This window comes from Danio rerio, chromosome 14 (genome assembly GCF_049306965.1).
Source record: "Danio rerio strain Tuebingen ecotype United States chromosome 14, GRCz12tu, whole genome shotgun sequence".
In the NCBI taxonomy this organism is placed as follows: Eukaryota; Metazoa; Chordata; class Actinopteri; order Cypriniformes; family Danionidae; genus Danio; species Danio rerio.
The window spans coordinates 56,432,501-56,457,572 of record NC_133189.1 but is presented as its reverse complement, the minus strand read 5'-3'; the positions used below and the strand labels follow the sequence as shown (position 1 = coordinate 56,457,572).

The 25,072-nt window shown below is 39.7% G+C and overlaps 1 protein-coding gene across 5 annotated transcripts in view; it reads left to right on the top strand.

The window, feature by feature from the left end:
* The window catches only part of unc5a (unc-5 netrin receptor A), a 521,085-nt gene that overhangs the window by 384,518 nt on the left and 111,495 nt on the right, over positions 1-25,072 (top strand). For all 5 annotated transcript variants that reach the window (XM_021481074.3, XM_021481073.3, XM_021481072.3 and 2 more), the window contains 1 exon segment: positions 15,600-15,764. In XM_021481074.3, the coding sequence (XP_021336749.1) occupies positions 15,600-15,764 (165 nt within the window).

Sequence of the window (25,072 nt, the reverse complement as noted above, 5' to 3'; positions counted from 1 at the left end):
GGACAATCACCAGCAACTAGAGCCGCGTCTTTATGAAGAGGAGACGAGCAGCGAATCCGGATCTCAGCGTTTGCAGATGAGAACAGCTCTCAGGTAAACAATAATCCTCCTTAGACACGTAAGTTATTGTTGTCGAGCATCGCGTACACTGTTAATCCACACGTGAGTCCAGCTGAGCTCTCACAGAGAGAAGATGAAAACAAAACTTAACGGCAGCAAACACATCTAAACACTGTGGCAGTAATGAATATTAACAAAGTTGCACAATAGAGCGCGCTGATTGGTTTGAACCAAGCCTTACTCATGCATTAATGCATCACACTGTAAGACGTAATAAGACACACTCTGGCACAGACGTCCAGTCTGCACGCTGGAATACACGCTATTATGTCATGACCGTGACGCAGCTTCAAAAATTCGTTTCAAACCGGAAGTATAAATTTGCTTGAAATAACGAAAAAACAACCAATTTACACTTTAGTGAAATATAGGTGTCCTAATAGTGTTTTTAGCAGTGTGGGACACATATACCACTGTCAACAGCTCAAAAAATGTATTCTGGTGTTTCGTGACACTTCAGATTTCTTGCACATTTCAGATGACAAATCCACTAGAGGGTGCTATCTACATTTTAGCGATAATTAAATATGCTAGTTAGGGTGTGTTTTCTTGCACATTTCAGATGACAAATCCACTAGAGGGCGCTGTCTACATTTTTGCAAATATTGTATACGCTTCTTAGGGTGTGTTTTATTGTACATTTCAATTGACAAATCCACTAGAGGGCGCTGTCTACACTTTTGCGAATATTAAATATGCTAGTTAGGGTGTTTTCTGGGCCAGACGGAATCTGCAGACGTTTTTTGCTATTTCTGGAGAGAATTTTAGTAAAAATCTTATTCGGAATCTCAGTTATTTTGGGAGTATTGTAACTAAAACCTTAATATGTGAAATAAAAAATTATATCTTTTTAACTTTTACTTAAAGTTTAAAATGCAAATCCAATTAGATTCACTGTATTTGGTAAACAAAGTAAGTCTCTCACATAATATATCTACTAAAAGACAGAAAATATTACCGTACAAACTGCATTGTACATAAATCAGATGAACATTTTTATATTAGTCAATAACATTACTGTAAATAATTTAAAAACAATAAATATAGATTTACACACAATTGCTCAAGTAAATAAACAGAATCAATGATGGGCTAAAAATCTGCGGAATTCTGCGTAAATCCGCCCTGCCTGGGCCTAGAGATAACTAATCCACTAGAGGGTGCTGTCTACGTTTTTGCGAATATTAAATATGCTAGTTAGGGTGTGTTTTATTGCATGTTTTAGATGACAAATCCACTAGAGGGTACAGTCTACATTTTTGCAATAATTAAATGTTACTTAGTGTGTGTTTTCTTGTACATTTCAGATGACAAATCCACTAGAGGGGGCTGTCTGCATTTTAGCGATAATAAAATATGCTATTTAGGGTGTTTTTTATTCTACATTTCAGATGACTAGTCCACTAGAGGGTGCTGTCTGCACTTTTGCAAAAATTAAGTATGTTACTTATGATGTGTTTTCTGGCACATCTCAGATGACAAATCCACTAGAGGGTGCTGTCTGCACTTTTGCGAAAATTAAGTATGTTACTTAGGTTGTGTTTTCTTGCACATTTCAGATGACAAATCCACTAGAGGGCGCTGTCTGCATTTTTGCGAATCTGAAATGCGGGTGTGTTTTGTTGTACCTTTTGTACTTGTCTAGATGCCCTTTAGATGTGCCCTTGACAAGACATTCAAATAGACCTGCCACTGTGTTATTGTGTTACAGGCAGCGTACACTGACAAACACACACATACACAAACACACACACACATTTTCTCGCCCTACAGCAGGATGATTGAAAATCAAAGATATTATCTTAATGGCAGGGAGTCTGGAATGGACGATTATTTGTCTGGCTTTGGTTTCTCATTAGTGCATCTTTTCCTCCTGTTAAGCAGACTTGCACGGCAAAGATGCTTTTCTAACTTGCGGCTTTTGTCGTTTTTAAGCAAGAATCATTCTCTAGACAAGCAAAAAATATTTTCTTGTTTTCATAAATGAGGAGTCAAAACTAAAGGAGTTTTTCCTTAAAACAAGCAAATAATCTGCCAAAATTAATCTAGCTTTTGCATTGAAATAAAATTATTTAGCTTGCCCCATTGGCAGATTATTTTACTTGTTTTAATAAAAAATAATTCAAGCGAGAATGACGCCATCTAAAACTTTCTATGGTACATCACACCCACCAAAAGAGTACCATTGGTATCCTTACGCCCCATTCACACAGGGCTTCTACGTCAACGCTTGACTGAGGGCATGTCTAAAGTTGGGGCCAACGCGATCGTCATAGCCAATGAAATTCAGTCAGCAATAGGTCACTTTCTAGCTGGTGTATTTGCATACAGCGATCTGATTGGCTGACGCTTCTGCCGGCGCTTGAAAAGTTGAGCTAGTCCCAACGTCTGCAGAGAGCAAAGCCTCTGAAGCGGCGCTGACGGATCCACAATGCAGTTCGGCAACGAATTTTTTTTGCGAATATTAAATATGCTACTCAAGGTGTGTTTTATTGTACGTTTCAGATAACAAATCCACTAGAGGGCGCTGTCTACATTTCTGCAAATGTGAAATATGCTACTCAGGGTGTGTTGTCTTGCACATTTCAGATGACAAATCCGCTAGAGGGCACTGTCTACATTTTTGCGAATATTAAATATGCTAGTTAGGGTGTGTTTTATTGCATGTTTTAGATGACAAATCCACTAGGGGGCGCTGTCTACATTTTCATCCATTCCAGACTCCCTGCCATTAAGATAATATCTTTGATTTTCAATCATCCATTCACACAGGGCTTCAGCGTCAACGCTTGACTGAAGGCGTGTCTGAAGTTGGGGCTGACGCCATTTGGCAATGAATATTTTTTTGCGAATATTAAATATGCTATTTAGGGTGTGTTTTATTGTACGTTTCAGATGACAAATCCACTAGAGGGCGCTGTCTACATTTCTGCAAATGTGAAATATGCTACTTAGGGTGTGTTGTCTTGCACATTTCAGATGACAAATCCATTAGAAGGCGCTGTCCACATTGTTGCGAATATTAAATATGCCAGTTGTGGTGTGTTTTATTGCATGTTTTAGATGACAAATCCAGTAGAGGGCACTGTCTACATTTTCGTCCATTCCAGACTTCCTGCCATTAAGATAACATCTTTGATTTTTAATCATCCATTCACATGGGGCTTTAGCGTCAACGCTTGACTGAAGGCGTGTCTGAAGTTGGGGCTGACGCCATCGTCAAAGCAGCGGCAACCAATGAATTTCAGTCAGCAACAGGCCACTGTCTAGATGGTGTATTTGCATACAGCGATCTGATTAGCTGACATTTCCGTCGGCGCTTGAAAAATTGAGCTAGTCCCAACTTCTGCAGAGAGCAACGCCTCTGAAGCAGCGCTGACGGATCCACAATGCAGTTCGGCAACGAATATATCTTTTGCGAATATTAAATATGCTACTTAGGGTTTGTTTTATTGCACATTTCAGGTGACAAATCCACTAGAAGGCGCTGTCCACATTTTTGCGGATATTAAATATGCTAGTTGTGGTGTGTTTTATTGCATGTTTTAGATGACAAATCCACTAGAGGGCGCTGTCCACATTTTCGTCCATTCCAGACTCCCTGCCATTAAGATAATATCTTTGATTTTCAATCATCCATTCACACAGGGCTTCAGCGTCAACGCTTGACTGAAGGCGTGTCTGAAGTTGGGGCTGAGGCGATCGTAATAGCAGCGTCAGCCAATGAAATTCAGTCAGCAATAGGCCACTGTCTAGCTAGTGTATTTGCATGCAGTGATCTGATTGGCTGACGCTTCTGTCGAAGCGACGGATCCATAATGCAGTTCGACAACTGCCAAAGTGAATGGAAAGCATTAACGCTGATGCCCCATGTGAACAGAGCATTAGGGCAGTGGAAAGGCAAGCCTGATAAAGGTGACCCGTACCGTACTGTGCCACTCAGTGGAAACAGGCATCTCAGCTAGGCAGTGAAGATTGTTGTTTGTTTTTTTTTTTGTTTGTTTTTTTTGTTTTTTAAGAAATCAGATCTTAAACGCAGCGTTTTTGTTTTGGATGACAATTCATCGGAAGCCATGGGGCTGGCTGACTGATATCAGAAGTCCGTGTTCATATACCCCACTGTAGTCAATTGTGAAATCAATTCCCAAGGGATTAAAAAAAAACTCCAACCACTTATTTCTTCCAAAAGCAATAGTATTTTATTTAAAAACATGTCACGGCTTCAAAGTCAAATGGGTTGCGGATGCAGTTTCTGCTTGACTTTAATGTCTATATTGCTGCCAGTGTTTTATCTTCCTCTCGTTTCGTCTCAAATAAGTCAAGAGGCTTCCTATCTGTCACTTTGCACGGCTTTTTCTAAGAGAAGAAAGCGAATCTTTTCTCCATCTTTTAGCTGTTGATCTCCCATCACCTGCTTTTTTAACATTCATGCCGAGAATCAGAGAGGGGAACACGATTCCTATTGTAATGTATTCATCAAGCGTCAATTCCCCGCTCAGTCTGGCTGCTGTGATGATATAAGCAGACGAGTGCAATTATTTTATTGCTCCTCCACTCTCTCTCTCTCTGCAGAATGTTTGATCTAAAGCTTCTCTTTTAGATGCACTCCACACATTCTTTGTTAGTCCAAATATCACTATGCATTACTTAATAATCCCTCAGTACATTTAAATATGAAAAACCCACTCTCATCCAACAAGCCATGACTAAATGTCTTCTTCATGAAGGCCCACTCTCCGTCATCATTAGCAGCTTGTTTGGCCGAGTGTTGACCTCACTGTACAGTCAGGGTCGGGTTATTGGAGCGCAGCCGTCAATAGCCAAATGTGTATTCTTGATGACAAATTAAATTAGTGAGTTTTTAACAGGAGATTCACTCTGAAGGGATCATTTGAATCGGTGAGTGGTTTACCAGAGACTCGCTGTAAATGGATCATTTCAATTAGTGAATCAGTGAGTTGTTTACTAGAGACTCTCTCCAAATGGATCTTTTGATTCAGTGAGTTGTTTATTAGAGTCTTGTTTTGAATAGATCAGTGATTTGTTAACCAGAGATTCACTCTGAATGGGTTTTTGAATTAGTGAGTTGTTTGCTGGACACACGCTCTAAAATGATCATTTGAATCAGTGAGTTTTTTACTTAAGACTTACTCTAAACAAATCCTTTCATTCAGTGAGTTATTCACTGGAGTCTTGTTTTGAATAGATCATTTGAATCAGTGAGTTGTTTACTAAAGACTCACTCTAAAGGGATCCTTTGAATCAGGGAATAAGAGAGTTGTTTACTAGAGAGTCGTCCTAAATGGATTTTTTGATTCAGTGAGTTGTTTACAGTAGTCTTGTTTTGAACGGATCATTTAAATCAGTAGGTTTTTCAATAGAGACTCACTCTAAAAGGATTATTTGAATCAGTGAGTTAATTAACACCAGACTCACTCTGAATGGATCATTTGAAGCAGTGAGTTATTTAACAAGACTCACTCCAAACGGATCATTTGAATCAGTGAGTTGTTTACAAGAGACTCGCTCTAAATGGATCATTTGAATTATTGAGTTAACACAAGACTCACTCTGAACTGATCATTTGAATCAGTGAGTTATTTAACACCAGACTCACTCTGAACAGATCATTTGAATCAGTGATTTGTTTACTAGAGACTCACTCTAAATAGATCATTTGATTCAGGGCATTAGAGAGTTGTTTACTAGAGAGTCGTTCTAAATGGATTTTTTGATTCAGTGAGTTGTTTACTGCAGTCTTGTTTTGAATGAATCATTTGAATCAGTGAGTCGTTAACCAGAGACTCACTTTAAATAAATCTTTTGAATGGGTGATTTATTTAACACCAGACTCAGTCTGAATGGATCATTTGAATCAGTAAGTTGTTCAATAGAGACTCACTCTAAACGGATCATTTGAATCAGTGAGTTGTTTACTAGTGACTCACTCTGAATGGATCATTTGAATTAGTGCGTTATTTAACATCAGACTCACTCTGAATGGACCATTTGAATTAGAGAGTTAATTAACACCAGACTAACTCTGAATGGATCATTTGAATCAGTAAGTTGTTCAATAGAGACTCACTCTAAAAGGATTATTTGAATCAGTGAGTTGTTTACTAGTGACTCACTCTGAATGGATCATTTGAATTAGTGCGTTATTTAACATCAGTATCACTCTGAATGGACCATTTGAATCAGTGAGTTAATTAACACCAGACTCACTCTCAATGGATCATTTGAATCAGGGAATTAGGGAGTTGTTTACTAGAGACTTGCCTTAAATGGATTTTTTAATTCAGTGAGTTGTTTACTGGAGTCTTGTTTTGAATGGATCTTTAGAATCAGTGATTTGTTAACCAGAGACTTACTCTAAATTAATCTTTTGAATAGGTGAATTGTTTAGCACTAGACTCACTCTGAATTGATCATTTGAATCAGTGAGTTGTTTACTGAGGACTCACTCTAAATGGATTATTTGAATCAGTGAGTTATTTAACACAAGACTCAGTCTAAACAGATCATTTGAATCAATGAGTTGTTTACTAGAGACTCGCTCTAAACGAATCATTTGAATCAGTGAGTTGTTTACTAGAGACTCGCTCTGAACAGATCATCACTTAATATTCTCTCACTAAATTTTAATATAACTATATATCTTCTTCATGATGGCGACTCTCCGTCTTTCTCAGTCATCATTAGCAGCTTGTTTGGCCAAGTGCTGACCTCACTGTACAGTCAGGGTCGGGTTATCGGAGCGCAGCCGACAGTGAATATGCTATAAAGCCAGGGGTTAATGAACACCCCAGCATGTCTGATCCTGGGTCTGCTGAATGGAGTCATCAGTAACTCTGTTTCCAAGTACTATAATTCACCCCCTGCTCCTGGTCCAGCTCGGCCCCCAGAGATCTCATTACCAGAGCTGCTCACATTAGCCCTGTAGTAACCTTCCACAACCTGGCACCATGTCAGCCCGAATAAGACTTCCAAAACACCCTCCGGTCCAGCCGACGAAAAAAAAAACCCTGCAGCCCTGTGAGAATGAAGAATGGAAATAAAATACTTCTTGCATGGCTTGGGAGGAAATTGGACATTTGAGTGTCGTTACGCTGGGCACAAACACTGAATTTTCCACCTCCTATCTGGGCTTTTCTCACTTCAAATTGTTATTGTGGATGTATTCTGTGAATGCAAAGCTGCTGGCATTATGTGTCAGAGTTCGATGGGTATACACTATATGTAAACAACTGTTCAGTATTGTGTTCAGCAATGTGTTTACTAACATGAACAAACACTGAACAATACATTTATTACAGTATTTATTCATCTTTGTTGGTGTTATTTAATGAAAAAAATACTATCATTCATGTTAACTCATGGTGCATTAACTAATTTTTTCAATGTTAACAAGCACAACTTTTAGATTAGCTTTTAATATTGCATTATACTGTATATATATATATATATATATATATATATATATATATATATATATATATATATATATATATATATATATATATATATATATATACATACATATATATATATATATATATGTATGTATATGTGTGTGTGTGTGTGTGTGTGTGTGTGTGTGTGTGTGTGTGTGTGTGTGTGTGTGTATGCATGTATGTATGTATATATGTATATATATGTATGTATGTGGTTTGTAGACCATCCAAAACAAATATTGCTTAAGGAGAGTTAACATATTGACCTTAAAATAGGTTTAAAAAAATTAAAACAAAAATAAATTAACCAAATAACACTTTCTCCAGAAGACAAAATACTAGAGCAAGTACTGTGGAAAAATCCTTGCTTTGTTAAGCATCATTTGGGATATACACACACACACACACACACACACACACACATTGGGGAAAATATACAGGAGGGTGAATAATTATAGTATATGAATCATTACACACACATACTCACCAGCCACTTTATTAGGTACACCTGTCCAACTGCTTGTTAACACAAATTTCTTATCAGCCAATCACATGGCAGCAACTCAATGCATTTAGACATGTAGACATGGTCAAGACGATCTGCTGCGGTTCAAAGCGAGCATCAGAATGGGGAAGAAAGAGGATTTAAGTGACTTTGAACGTGGCATGGTTGTTGCTGCCAGACAGGCTGGTCTGAGTATTTCAGAAACTGCTGATCTACTGGGATTTTCATGCACAACCATCTCTAGGGTTTACAGAGAATGGTCTAAAAAAGGGACAATATCCAGTGAGCGGCAGTTCTGTAGGCACAGAGGTCAGAGGAGAATGGCCAGACTGGTTCCAGCTGATAGAAAGGCAACAGTAACTCAAATAAGCACTCGATACAACCGAGCTCTGCAGAAGAGCATTTTTTGAACATACAACACGTCCAACCTTGAGGCGGATGGACTACAGCAGCAGAAGAGCACACCGGGTGCCGCTCCTGTTAGCTGAGAACAGGAAACTGAGGCTACAATTCACACAGGCTCACCAAAACTGGACAATAGAAGATTGGAGAAACGTTGCTGCTCTGATGAGTCTCCATTTCTGCTGACACATTCGGATGCTCGGCTCACAATTTGGCCTCAACAACATAAAAGCATGGACACATCCTGCCTAGTATCAACGGACCAGGCTGGTGACGGTGTATTGGTGTGGGAAATATTTTCTTGACACACTTTTGGTCCATTAGTACCAATTGAGCATTGTGTCAACAGCCTACCTGAGTAATGTTGCTGACCATGTCCATCCCTTTATGAGCACAGTGTCTTCATCTTCTGATTTTCTACTTCCAGCAGGATAACGCACCATGTCATAAAGCATGAGTCATCTTAGACTGGTTTCTTGAACATGACAATGAGTTCACTGTACTCAAATGGCCACCACAGTCACCAGATCTCAATCCAATAGAGCAGCTTTGGGATGTGGTGGAACAGGAGATTGGCATCATGCATGTGCAGCCGATAAATCTGCAGCAACTGCGAGATGCTATCTTGTCAATATGCAGCAAAATCTCTGAGGAATATATCCAGCACCTTGTTGAATCCATGCCACAAAAGGAGGTCCAACCCAGTACTAGTGAGGTGTACCTAATAAAGTGGCCGGTTATTTATATATATTCTACTGCAGCTATTTGAGTTGGACTAAAATATTGTGTGTGTGTGTGTGTGTGTGTGTGTGTGTGTGTGTGTGTGTGTGTGTGTGTGTGTTCATGTGTAAATATGCGTGTCTGCATGTAGTCAGTTGAGTGTATCATAGAGACAGGTGTTTCATTTGTCAGTGTGACAGCAGTGCTCATATTGCATAAGCCGCATATTTAATACACTGTGCTGTCAGAAACTCTGTGTGTGTGATTGACACGAGCAAAGGCCAGGTGTGTGTGTTGAACACATCAGTGTTGCAGAGGCCAGTCGGTGTGTTAAAGAGGAAATATCAGTAACAAGGAGGCTATATAAACTAGACCATGGACTGAAGTGCAAATACAATGACTAAAGGAGGACTTAACAGTTCTACTGGACAAACATTTATTTAAAATACAAAAGTATTTGTTTTTTAATTGACTGAAGTATTATGCTTTATTATTTGATGAGGGTTAGTAGGGTTGTCACGATACTGAAATTTTAAAAGCGTCCACTTCCCGCTAACATTTGAGCGATTTTGATCACGTTCTTTAAAGAGCCCATATTATGGGTTTTTGAAAATGCCCCTCCATGTAGTGTGTAACACAGCTCTAAGTGAAGTGAAGTATCCAGCTCAGGCTTAAATCTGTAAGAGTACAGTGTTTAAAACGGTTGATTCATCTATAAAAGAGTCGACTCATAGTGCTTCAAACGAGTCGCCTTGATACCGAGTCATTAGGTGTTTTGCCATGACGTACGAACGAAACCAAGTTATTCACGTGCACGCGCAAACCCGAGAGATTTCAAACCTGAGGCCCCGCCCTCTAACACAGAAACCCACACACACACACAAACACACACACACAAACTGCTTTTCTTCTATATTGAGTCTCTACCCAAAGATGAAACCTCAGCATTATAACCAAGCAGTTGGAAACTTCTGGAAGCTACATGCTACAAATAATACTTCATCTGCGTTTGTTAAAGGAAGGATCAGTAAAGAGTAACTTACTGATGGACGTCAGGATGGGTTTCTTCCTCCATTTCTCAAGTGTAAGTACGTGCGATTAAAGTTGTTGCCTCGTTTACTCTAGCTTGCAAATGTATTTAGTTGTGATTTGTTACTTGTAACCGCGTGTGCTGTATCAGGTTAACTCGCTATATTCTCATATCGGGTGCAAAGTCACGTTAAAAACGCGACGCGTGCTGCTTTGTTTATGGAGCTCCGTGGAGGAGTAGTGTGTGTGTGCGCGTGCGCTGTCGTCTGGAGGTATGTGTGTGTGTGTGTGTGTGTGTCTGTGTCTGTGAAAAGAGCAGTGTGAGACAAGCTATGAGATCTCCTCGACAGTTTTTGGAGTTTTTGCTCAATAAAATAGTCGTCTGAATTTTCAAGTCCATCGTCTGTATTTACATTGACCCACTGGCAGCTAAAATCCACGCCTACACTATCGAGCGTGTATAAACTGTGATTACTTTTATATTGCTGATTAGCTGTTGTGCATTTCACTCTCTGACTGAAGGCAGTCGACCAATCGCAACAGGCTGTCATCGGTCCAATCAGCGCAGATTAGCTTCGCGCTAAGGAGGGGTTTGGGAACAAATGAATCACTGGACGATTCATACAGGAGTCGCTGAGATAATTAAATAAAAATAAATGCAGATTATAAGACCATGAAAGTGTTTTTTGACCTTGCATGCATATTAGACTGTTGTTGGAGACCCTTACAACCAAGATATGACCCTATTTCATGTATAATATGGGCTCTTTAACAGCGCTGATTTGCTGTTGTGTTTACATGCTCAACAGAAGTGACTGTGATTGGCCGTGAAGGTCATCAGTTCACCGAACTCACCGCTGTTTATTCAGTGTTAGCGCAAGTCAGGGACACTGGAGAGCTTTATAGTCACGCTGATCAGCTGGTTTGTCTATAAGCTGACATACGAGCGATCCACTGATGAATCACAGATTTAAAACTCTCCAGTGTCCCTGTATCTGTAGTTGCACTCAATAAACAGCGGTGAGTTCGGTGAACAGATGACCCTCACGGCCAAGCACAGTCATTTCCGTTGAGCATGTGAACACAATGGCAAATCAGCGCTGTTTAAGAAGATTTGAATCAGTGAATTGTTTACTGAAGACTCACTCTGAACGGATCATTTGAATTTTGAATCAGTGAGTTCTTCACTAAAGACTCACTTACAATTGATCTTTTGATTCAAGGAATGGTTTGCTGGAGTCTTGTTTTGAATGAATCATTTGAATGAGTGAGCTGTTTACTGAAGATCATTTGAAGTTGTTGACCCATAAACACTTTAGTTTAATTGCCAATTCTCACTATTAGCTAGCCAATAACTAGTGAATAAACGTTCAGTGTGATTTCTGAACCAATATAACAAGCTAACAGATACCATTCAGCTTGTTGACTAATAAAACACTGATTTATGTATAAATTCTCCAAATCAAAATTAAATTTCACTCTTGTTTATGATATAAAAAACTATATATATGTATATATATGTGTGTGTATATATATGTGTGTGTATATATAAATATATATATATATATATATGTATATCTATATATATATATATACATATATATATATATATATATATATATATATATATATATATAAAAAATATATATATATATATATATATATATATATATATATATATATATATATATATATATATATATATACATATATATAGTTTTTTATATTTCATAAACAAGAGTGAAATTTAATTTTGATTTGGAGAATTTATACATAAATCAGTGTTTTATTAGTCAACAAGCTGAATGGTATCTGTTAGCTATATATAGATATTTATATCTATCTATCTATCTATATATATATATATATATATATATATATATGTAACATTGTATAATAGTAAAAGTTAAGTAAAAGTTACCTCAAAATAAAAATAGTCCATTATAAATGTACTTAAAAGTCCCCTTAAAACCAAAATCAGTCTTTAGCTCTGGGGTGTCAAACTCCTTTTAGCTCAGGGGCCACATGGAGGAAAATCTATTCCCAAGCGGGCGGACCAGTAAAATCATGGCAAATATAACTTAAAAACGTCAACTTCAGATTGGTTTCTTTGTTTTGATATGTTCAACATAAAACATAAAGCTGGAGGGTGAGGACAACACCATCTCACAGAAATGAATAACTTTTTGATTTAGTTGCTTATTCATATGGATTCATACAGTCTCATTCGTACAATTTAGTACGATTTGCTTGTCCACCAATGATAGTTGGGTTTAGGGGTGTGGGTGCCACGCCTCTTTTTTTAAATTGCACATTTTCGTATGACTGAACTTGTACGAATTAGCCACAAAACTGACAAAATGTGAAATGGTTACTTTCCTTGTGAGAACAGCTCAGTTTGGTACGGCAGGGCATAGATGTGGTCTTTTTCTCTGAGAAGGCTGTACTCCAGTGGAAATAATGAACTTGCATGAGCTTGCCTTATGCCGAGTTCACACTGCCTGATTTTCAAAGTAGTCGTCACAGATGTTTTCACACTGCATGACTATCTGCACTAGCGTTTCGTCGCTGCTTTGTTTACACTGCAAGATGGATCGGCGACAGGGGCTTTCACATTGCATGACTTTACTATAGGAAGAATCGCCGACAACTTCGTCCAAACTACGTCTCACAGCCAAAAACACGTAGTATATCTTTTATTATTAACTACATAATGAGAAAGAAGCCTTTAATGGGGTAGAACATGAACATGTTTGCTCACCTGGGTTTAAAGGAATCAGCCATTTCTCCTCAACGTTGATAATAAACTAATTTCTTTCTGTATGAAATGTCAAACAGACACGGGTGCTCCTGTCAAACCTCCACTAGTTTTTCCTCCATTTCGTGGGTCCAAATAAACCGAAAATGAGCGCTTTAAACTTCTCCCCCAGCCTCCCGCTGGCCTGCAGCAGGAATACACACACAGACACACACACAAGTGAATGCCGCTCTCTCATTGGCTGTAGGCGATGGCTGATGTTTCAGTCAAAACTCAATTCACACGGCATGATTTGAATCGCCGACAGCTCCAGATATTCAGCACACCAAATATCTCGCAGGCATCGGCGACTCATCGGCGATTCTCTCAGATTGCGTCTTTGAAAGTTCATATTGTGTGATTGTCACTCATGTGCACGAGCACCGATTTGCCTGTGATTTCAGGCATTTGTCTGCGATTTCTCAAAACCTGTCGGCGAGCCAAAATCGGGGTTAAAATCACGCAGTCTGAACTAAGCATTAGTCAATAGCCTTAGTCATAGTTAATCAAGTGTGCGTGATGATTAGTCTCAATGACAAACTAGCGCCCAGTTTAGTTGCAGCAGTTTTGCTCCGTGCAGAAACACGGTGTTGAGAAGCCTTTACGATTAATTAACCATGACGAATTAAAGCGCGGTTAACAGTGAAACCAGTTATTCGTTGCATCCCTAACCCCAACCGTCACAGTAATGTAACAACAGATATGTAGCTTGTAGCGGTAGTTCCACCAGGAAGACCTAAATACCGCCGGCAGCTAGCTCTCTGCAACTCTCACATGGTCGCCCACTGAAGCTAAGCAGGGCTGCGCCTGGTCAGTACCTGGATGGGAGACCATATGGGAAAGCTAGGTTGCTGCCGAAAGTGGTGTTAGTGAGGCCAGCAGGGGGCGCCCAACCTGCGGTCTGTGTGGGTCCTAATGCCCCAGTATAGTGACGGGGACGATATACTGCTCAGTGAGCGCCGTCTTTCGGATGAGATGTTAAGCCGAGGTCCCGACTCTCTGTGGTCATTAAAAATCCCAGGATGTCCTTCGAAAAGAGTAGGGGTTTAACCCCGGCATCCTGGCCAAATCTGCCCACTGGCCTCTGTCCATCATGGCCTCCTAAACATCCCCATATTCCAATTGGCTTCATCACTGTCTCCTCTCCACCAATCAAAGTGTGGTGTGCGGTCTGGCGCAAAATGGCTGCCGTCGCGTCATCCAGGTGGATGCTGCACACTGGTGGTGGATGAGGAGATTCCCCCATTGTGTGTAAAGCGCTTTGAGTGCCCAGAAAAGCGCTATATATAATGTAAGGAGTTATTAAAAAAAATATATATATTATTACTAAATGTCATGTCACTCATCACAATCAGTTCCAACCAATAGCCAAGAGACACAAGGAATCAACTCATTCTGAAAACGTAGTCCAGCGGACATGTCTGGAGACCGCGAAATACGTCCCGGGAGGTACGTATTTGTGCAGTTTTTGTTTTCACGAATCCGCGAGAGGCTGCTGTGCGCGCCTTTTTGTATCTTGAACGTCTCTCGTGACGTCAATGTCTCGCGTCATCCCACCAGAGGCCGCTGTCTGACTGACCGAATGATTGACTGCGCAACCAGCCAATCGGCTGACCAACCCTCCTCCTTCCCTGAACCCAACCAGTTTTACCGATTGACCCGCCCGCCCGCTCTCTTCCCTAAACCCGAGCAACAATTTAGAAAAGCCACCTAGAAAAAGAAAAACCCTCGTCTGTTTTTCGGATTTCACCACGTGCTCACCCTGTTATGAACTCGTTCGCTTTATTTTTTGGATTCTGTTTTTGTCTTACCTGGTTTCTGGAACCGCTCTTCCCCGGACTCGAACCCAGACGTCTTTGTCAACTCCTCCTCCCTGCATCTGAAGTCCGCCGACGCACAAGATGAGCTGACCGGACAAACTGACTGCAGCGGGAAAGCCCTCCACATGGAGGTAAGCGGTCAGCCGGCAAGCATGAAAGGGAACGGCGTCACACCGCCCCGTAGCGTTCGCTTAAAAAATTAAATCCAGCCATACATACCTCCCGGGACGTATTTCGCGGTCTCCAGAAACGTCCGCTGGACTACGTTTTCAGAATGAGCCTGGGTTGCAAGGAATTTATAAGCTGTACATTCATTTCATTCATTTGGTTGCAGGCACCGAGGCAGACGTTGCTGGATCTAAAAGCTTTCAAACCAAGCTATGGACAGGGCCTCGGCCAAAGAAATCCTGTTTCATGATACTCTCGTCAAACAATACTCTGGAGTGTATTAGTATAGCTGATTAACCATGTGGATGGATGATAACAGCCTTCTGCACTTACCAGTAGGCGCAGAAGGCCCCTACTGGCCCATATCTATCAGCTGATAACCACTGATAACATTCGAAGCAGGTGTCTTAATCATGCAATGTTTTTTTTTATGTATATTAAGTTGCTGATGTGGCAATAAGCAAACAAACAAAAGCTTTGCGTACGTTCAACAGCATTGTCCAAATGACTCCTGCTTTGAGTTTGTGTGCTTGTAATTGTGTTGCTGATTGCGCTGCGTGTGTGTTTCTGTGTGTGTTCAGTGGATGGAGGCTGGAGTGAGTGGAGTAAATGGTCTCCATGTGGAGCCGACTGCAGTATGTGGAGGAGCAGGGAATGCACACAACCAACACCCGGCACCGGTGGGAAAGACTGCCAGGGCCTGGATCTGCAGTCACTGAACTGTACCAGCGAACAATGCCCGCAGAGTGAGTACCAACACCTTTAGCTCTTCGATAAAGGGGATTTATTATGCTGAAATCACTTTAATAAGGGGTTGTGTGTCAGCAGTGTGTAACAGCCTCTAATGGAAAAATTTATTAATTGTGTTGTTTATAATTAGATAATAAACCCATTTGTGCATGTCATCAGAGGGGGAAAGCCCCGCCCACTAGTGCCCATTTCTTCATCATTAGCATAAAAAACAGCCCTGAGTGAGAAGCAGGCATCTGTGCATTAGCCATTACGCCTGTTTCACACCGCAAGAGAAAGCAGAGGGTGAGCAGCGCGTGCGCAGCGCATATGGAGAGCAGAAGCAGCACGCAGGCGTTTGCCTTTCACATCTGCTACGTCTGTTTCTGGATGGATCAGATATCAGAGCAATTTAATAACGTTATTAATATGAGCTCAAGAAGTTCGTTATTTTAAATATAGACGCGATCGTGAGCTCTCTGGAGAAAGTGAAAGGCTTTTAGACGGGCTCATAAAAAACAACAGGACATGACAGATTTTGCTCTTCTTGGCTTTGTGGCTGTTCATCAAGATGACGACAAGGTCTGTTTGAGCTTGGGTCGACCATGGCTTGTTATTATATGTATATATTATTACGGTGTAATGTCTCGGCTTTGTTTTTGAAAATGGCGCTTCCTTTGCTTTTCATTTTCCTGCTTCTGTGAGTGTTGTATCTCTGTAAACCAATAGCGTTCACCCAGGGCCGGAGCAAGCTGAACTGCCGCTCTAGGCAGAGGACGCCACCCTCAACCCCAATGTGAAAACGAAAGTGACCGGTTATGAAAATGAAGTGAGGTGACGCTGGCCTCTATTCTGCCGCCCTATGCGCGGATATAACTGAGGACGCTGGTGGTGAGGGAAGTGTCGCGGACATAAGTCAAGTCAGGTCAACTTTATTGTCAATCAAACCATGCAACAGTACACTACACAGCAGACTGAAATTGTGTTTCTCCCATACCAATGTGCAACTTAAAACAAGATATGACACACACTAAACGATAACTAAACATTTAGCTAATATAGTACAATAGAAATTGAATAAATAGAATAGCGTTGCTATTTTGAGAAACTAAAATAGATTTTTCATTAGACCAAAACTAACCCGGTCTAAACTCCGGCGCAGAGTTGCGCCTCGCTTACACACTGCTTAATACACACAAGAGAGCAATAGGCAAATATCTTTACATATGAAAAAAATAAATATTAAGGATATATATAGGATATAATAAGAATAGATATAGGATATAAATATAAAGGATTAAAATATTACAAAACATATTATTTTCTAGCCTACATAAATATGAAAAATCACTGCTTTTATGTGTTCTTCATCTCGGGAGGCTTTTTCAGTTCATTCATAACAATTTGCTTTTGTATAATGTTATTATTATTAGCAGTATTATTTATTATATCCATATTTATATTTGTTTTATTAAAAACAAGCTTAGATTTGCCCACCTGTCAGGTTTTAGACCATATGGGGCACAGCATGTGTTTTAGGATACAGCTCAGGTTTTTGAGCACACTTCATTATTATTGTTCATTTATTTGTTTGCTGGAAATTAGAACTGAATTTAGAAATAGTTTTGAAACGAATATTTGCGCTTAACAAACAAAAGTATTTATTTATAGGCTAATTGATGTCTGTGCGTAAAGGTTTCCCTTTCCAAGAGCGAAAGTGAAAGTGATCCATTATCTCTCATTCTCACGCAGTAGATCCTCTGTTTAACAGTTTTCTGTTAAAAAACTGTCAACTGTAACTGTTTGCTTGTGAAATGCTCATTTTTTCCACTTAGACTTACTTTGCGTCCTGTAAATAGCGAATGTGCTCTTGGCGTGACGCAGCTGACTCTTAAAGGAAATGGGAGACGAGACTCTGATTGGTTTATTCTCAAAACACACCTATAACTCATGAAGAAAATAAACTCAACCCTTTTAGACCATGTGCCACGGCGCAAAGCGGATTTTCCCATCCTTAAATTAGCAAAAATGCATTCTGACACACCCTAAAAGCGTTTCCTTGAAAGCGTCGCTCTGCTTATGGACCGTCAAAATAGAGCCCTTATGGTGTTTATATCACCCCAAAATGACTATGGACACGTTATACCTGCACATAGCTCTGTCAAAACAGCTTACAGAAGATGATTTTCATCATAGGTGCTCTTTTACTCTTTCAGAAATGAAACAGTTGATATACTGATATGAACAATTTTGGTAACACTTTCTATTTTTATGTGTGGCTTTATTGCAGTGTGATTTAATAGCCTGTCTTGCAATTCTGGCTTACGTCTGACCAAATATTCCCCAGAAATGTGACTTTATTTCTCTCAATTGCTGTCAGGCTCTATTAATCAGATTTTATTATTCATAATTCAGATTCCTCAGAAATTTGACAAATTCTTGCAATAATATCGAACTCATCAGAAGTGATCAGAGCCAAAATAACAGCACCGTCGTCTTTGCAGATCTTCTTCACAGCAGAATTTGTCTCCTTGATTTCTGTCGATTGCTGTGAAGCTGCTTTGTAGCAGCGTGAATCACGATATAAATAAAGGTGACTTGACGTATTGATCATTAAATGTGATGTGAAGCTTGCAATGCATTACTGCGAGTCCCATTAACCACTCGACAGCATGGAAAGGGAAGGTAGGGCGCTCTGGAGGTCAACATTAGCACAGTTTGTTTAGTGTAGATGCTTTGTGTTCCTGAGGGAAGGTCACTTTTCCAGATCACAGAGCTAAAGAGGTCTAAAAATGTGTCCTGAGTTGAGTTGTGTTTGTTTTTTTCAGATCTTCTTCCTTCACGTGAGCTTTTACATTGTGTTTTCTTCAGTGTTGTGAAATGATGTTGAGTCTCTCAGTTGGCGGAGCTCCACAGGAGCAGGAGACTCACACTAAATAGATTATTTAAGTCAGTTGTTAATTTGGAAACTCACTCTGAATGGATCTGTTGAATTGGTGAGTTGTTTATTAGAGACTCACTCTGAACTGATCATTTGAGTCAGTGAGTTGTTTATTGGAGACTTGCACTGAATGGATAATTTGTATCAGTGAGTTGTTTACTGAAGATTCAATCTGAACTGATAATTTGAATCAGTGAGTTGTTTATTCAAGACTTGCACTAAATGGATCATTTCAATCAGTGAGTAGTTTACTGAAGATTCAATCTGAATGAATCCTTTGAATCAGTCAGTTGGTTATTGTAGACTGTGGCTGTTTCTCAATATGCGTTCTTCAGTGGTCTTGCGTCCTCGTGTTCTCGTGCAACGTCATCATCAGCTGCTTAAGTTCAGTTCCAATACTCAAGACCGCAAGTACGGAGTAAAACTTCCCGGATGTGATCTTGATATTGAGGACGCAACAATGCAGATTTGAGCACCGAACTCGCTCTGGAAGTCCCAGAAGTCATTGCGACTGGAGATGGGAAGCGCTGCATTTTATTTAGATTTATTATTAAAGTTCAGAGATATCACTTATTTACCTCAGGAGTTTCCCTAAATTAAACAGTGAAAGTAAACATTAGCATGGACATCTTAATAAAAGAATAAACACATTAAGGGTGTTTGTTTGCTAAAATTTGTATTAAAATCTGTTTTTATTTATACTGTGCAACGTATATTTATAATGTTTTTATGCAAAGTATATATTTTGAAAAGGGGAAAACAATAAATCGTTGTATGAGTGCTGTAATGTTTAAATAATTTTCCATTTAAAATGCGCAAAGGTCATGTGACCGTCCGGAAGAATGCAGCATCTCATTTCTCAAAAGATGCGTTCTCTGCCCTTGCGGTCTTCTGAGTTCGTTCTTCTGAGGACACCTGGTAAGACCGGCCTCCACAAGAACGCAAGTCCGTTCTCTGCCGCCTTGGAATCAAGAAACAGCCTGAGACTCCCCCTGAATGAATCATTTGAATCAGTGAGTTGTTTACTGGAGACTCACTCTGAACAGATCATTTGAATCAGTTAGTTGTTTATTGGAGATTCACTATAACTTTATTATTTGAATCGGTGAGTTGTTCACTGGAGGCTTAATCTGCACTCACCATTTGATTCATCATGTTGTTAACTGGAGATTCACTCTACACAGGTTGCTTGAATCATTTAGTTGTTTGTTGGAGACTCGCTCTGAATGAATTATTTGAATCTGAGTTGTTTACTGGAGATTCACTCTAAACTGATTATTTGAATCTTTGAGTTGTTTACTGGAGACTCTAAATTGATCAGTATAATCAGTGGATCATTTGCAGAAGTGTCACTCTGAATAGATCTTTCGAATCATTGAGTTGTTTATTGGAGACTCACACTGAACAGATCATTTGAATCAGTGAGTTGTTTATTGGAGACTCACACTGAACTGATCATTTGAGTCAGTGAGTTGTTTATTGGAGACTTGCACTGAATGGATAATTTGTATCAGTGAGTTGTTTACTGAAGATTCAATCTGAATGGCTTCTTTGAATCGGTCAGTTGTTTATTGGAGACTCACTCTGAACTGATAATTTGAGTCAGTGAATTGTTTATTGAAGACTTGCACTGTGGATCATTTGAATCAGTGAGTTGTTTACTAAAGGATCAATCTGAATGGCTCCTTTGAATCAGTCAGTTGTTTATTGGAGACTCCCTCTGAATAGATCATTAGAATCAGTGAGTTGTTTACTGGAGACTCACTCTCAACTGATCATTTGAGTCAGTGAGTTGTTTATTGTACTCTCACTCTGAATGGATCATTTGTATCAGTGAGTTGTTTATTGAAGACTTGCTCTGAGTGGATCACTTGAATAAGTGAGTTGTTTACTGAAGATTCAATCTGAATGGATCCTTTGAATCTGTCAGTTGTTTATAATAGACTGAGACTCCCTCTGAATGGATCATTTGAATCAGTGAGTTGTTTACTGGAGACTCACTCTGAACAGATCATTTGAATCAGTTAGTTGTTTATTGGAGATTCACTATAACTTTACTATTTGAATCGGTGAGTTGTTCACTGGAGGCTTAATCTGCACTCACCATTTGATTCATCATGTTGTTAACTGGAGATTCACTCTACACAGGTTGCTTGAATCATTTAGTTGTTTGTTGGAGACTCGCTCTGAATGAATTATTTGAATCTGAGTGGTTTACTGGAGATTCACTCTAAACTGATTATTTGAATCTTTGAGTTGTTTACTGGAGACTCTAAATTGATCAGTATAATCAGTGGATCATTTGCAGAAGTGTCACTCTGAATAGATCTTTCGAATCATTGAGTTGTTTATTGGAGACTCACACTGAACAGATCATTTGAATCAGTGAGTTGTTTATTGGAGACTCACACTGAACAGATCATTTGAATCAGTGAGTTTATTGGAGACTTACACTGAACAGTTGTTTGAATAAGTGAGTTGTTTATTGGAGACTCACACTGAACAGATCATTTCAATCAGTGAGTTGTGTACTGGAGACTCATTCTAAATGGATCCTTCACATCAGTGAGTTGTTTATTAGAGACTTGCTCTGATTGATCATTTGAAATGGTGAGTTGTTTACTGAAGACTCACACTGAACAAATAATTTGAATTAGTGCGTTGTTTAATGGAGACTCGCTCCTAGTTGATTCATTGAATCAGTGAGTTGTTTACCGGAGATTCACTCTAAATGGATCATTTGAATCAGTGATTTGTTAACAGCAGAACTCTAAACGAATCATTTGAATCAGTGGGTTGTTTACTAAACAACAAATAATTTGAATCAGTGAGTTATTTTTGAGTCTTGCTCTAAATGGATCATTTGAATCACTGAGTTGTTTACTGGAAGCGAAAATAAAAAATATAGTGCTATACTGTAACACCTGATCTGTATGTAATACTGTACTACCAATAAACATTTAATAATCCTATATATCATTAAAGAAAACCCTTTAAGCTGAAATATTTCCTTTAAATGAAGCAGCTTGTAGTCATGCTCCAACTGAAGCTCTCTCAGCACTTAATATTACGGTGTCTGCGCTCATACTTAAGGTGTTTGCAGTGAATTTCTTGTTCTGTTACTGTCTGTCATCAATAGTGCTTTTTGTGAAATTACAGTTTAAAGGCCTCCCATTAAAAAGGAAGGTAAAACAGAGAGAAGCTGTGCTTGTAATGTCTCGCCCTGTAATTTACCCACTGGTTATCATGAAACGTGGAGAGCCGAACACTCGTTCTTTATTAACAGTTAATTTGGGGCAGTTTCTCTCGCGGCAGAAATAAAGCAATGCGCTTCACACACCGCTCTGTTTAATCTGGCCACGACCGCTGCTGATACACATCATGGACAAAGAGACGGAGATAAAGAGGCAGAATGTGAGCAAACTCTGCAGAAGGAGAGGTCAGGAGGGAAGAGTTTGTATTGAAGTGAGTTGAATTTTTATTTGACGGATTTAAACGAGCTGTGCAAAATACCAGTATCTCATACATTTAGAAATAAACCGTTGAGGATGAAAACACCGTTGTAATCCTCACTGTTAAAAATAAAGCATGGCTGCAAAATACAGTTAATGCATCAAACAAACAGTACCTCCACATTTTAAAGAGCCCATATTATACATGAAATAGGGTCATATCTTTGTTGTAAGGGTCTCCAACAACAGTCTAATATGCATGCAAGGTCAAAAAACACTTTCATGGTCTTATAATCTGCATTTATTTTTATCTAATTATCCCAGCGACTCCCATATGAATCGTTCAGTGATTCATTTGTTCCCAAACCCCTCCTTAGCGCGAAGCTAATCTGCGCTGATTGGACCGATGACAGTCTGTTGCGATTGGTCGACTGCCTTCAGTCAGAGAGTGAAATGCCCAACAGCTAATCAGCAATATAAAAGTAGTCACAGTTTATACACGCTCAATAGTGTAGGCGTGGATTTTAACTGCCAGTGGGTCAATGTAAATACAGACGATGGACTTGAAAAATCAGACGACTAACAATTTTATTGAGCAAAAACTCCAAAAACTGTTGAGGAGATCTTCTAGCTTGTCTTACTCTGCTCTTTTCACAGACACACACACACACACACACACACACACATTGCCCTCGTCCTTGCGCGAGCCGCGCACGTACACACAAACAAACACACACACACTTAACCTTCCTCCGGATGACAATGCGCGCGCACACACACAAACACACACATACATACCTCCGGACGACAGCGTGCGCACACACACACAAGCGCACACACACACACACACTCTACCCTCCTCCACGGAGCTCCATAAACAAAGCAGCACGTGTTGCGTTTTAAATGTGGCTTTGCACGCAATAAGAGAATATAGCGAGTTAACCTGATACAGTACACGCGGTTACAAGTAACAAATCACAACTAAATAGATTTGCAAGCTAGAGTCAACGAGGCAACAACTTTAATCGCACGTACTTACACTTGAGAAATGGAGGAAGAAACTAATCCTGACGTCCATCAGTAAGTTACTCTTTACTGATCCTTCCTTTAACAAACGCTGATGAAGTATTCTTTGTAGCATGTAGCTTCCAGAAGTTTCCAACTGCTTGGTTATAATGCTGAGGTTTCATCTTTGGGTAGAGACTCGATGATATCCATCTGCAATGTGACTTCAATCAACCGGCATGTTTGTGTGTGTGTGTTTGTGGGTGTGTGTGTGGGTTTCTGTGTTAGAGGGCGGGGCCACAGGTTTCAAATCTCCCGGGTTTGAAACTTGGTTTCGTTAGTACGTCATGGCGAAACACCTAATGACTCGTTATCAAGGCGACTCGTTTGAAGCACTATGAGTCGACTCTTTTATAGATGAATCACCAGTTTTAAACACTTGACACTAACAGATTTCAGCTGGATACTTCACTTCACTTAGAGCTGTGTTACACACTACATGGAGGGGAATTTCAAAAACCCATAATATGGGACTTTTAATTACAGAAACAACAATTATTCAGAATGCATACTACACACTATAAATAAACATCATCATCCACTGTGAAAACTGACTATTGCCACAGCCACATCACCCTGCAGCCTGAGAGCAGTTACTCACTGAAGCTAAGCAGGGCTGAGCCTGGTCAGTACCTGTATGGGAGACCACATGGGAAAGCTAGGTTGCTGTTGGCAGTGAGACAGTCAACCAGCGGCCTGAGAGTCCTAATACATATAATATAGTGAAGAGGACACTATACTGTCAGTGAGTGACGTCTTTCAGATGAGATGATAAACCTAGGTCCTGTCTCTCTGTGGTCATTAAAAACCTCATGGCACTTTTGTTAAAGAGTAAGGGTGTATGAGTGAGTTAGTTCATTAGTTTTTTTTTTTTTCAAGAATTAGGTATTGATCATCCTGAGAGTCTGTACCGCTCTGGAATCCAGGGGCCTCATGTACGAAGACTTGCGTGGAAATCTTACTAAAACATTGCGTACGCACAAAGCTGTAAATGTGCGTACACAGAAAAAATTTCAGATGTATGAAACACTGCGTACGCCGAATCTCACACATATTCTTTTGTACATCTGAATGAACGTGAAACTGAGCGCAACATGCACGAGCGCAAAACTCCTCCCTGCCTCCTCCCCCGTATGAATATGCTAATGACTATGCTAATGGCAAAACCCAACGAAAAAGCAACGGCAAAATCAAGCAAAAAGAGAAACTTTGAACAGATTGTGAATTGGAGGTGCTGCTTTCGGAGGTAGACCGGAGAAAAGCGGTGTTATTTGCAAGTTTGTTCTCCGGAATTAACAACAAAAGAAAAAAATAGAGTGGGAGAGTTTAGCTGATACGGTTAACACAGTTGGGTCTGAACATCGCACTGAGTGCATTTAAAAAATAAATAGTGTGGTTTATATCTGTAAAATGTTGCAGCATCCTTAGCAGTCTCAGTGGCGCACCTCATAAGAAGCATATGATCATGATCTGACACGTTCTAGCATAAACTCGCCTCGAATCCAGCGTCTGATGAATTCTTTCTTCTTTTTTTCCCCGCTACATATCAGATTTTGCCCACTATTTATCACGAGAAAGACAAGTAGGAATCATTAATAAGTTTGTGCAACATATTTTATTTGCACATTTATTGAATGGAAATGTTTCTGATTCATGCATGCAAATTTATCTTCACATAGTGTCTTTATAGCAATGTGCGTGCTGTAGATCGCTCAGATTACATTGGGAAAACAGGCGACCGCTGCAAATTGTGCTTTAATGTTTAGCTGGTCAACTGTATGGTATGGAAACCTTACATACCTACTAGATGAACCCGTCTCATACAGCTGCCATTGCAAGGCTCAGACACTTTGTAGAGAGGAATTTA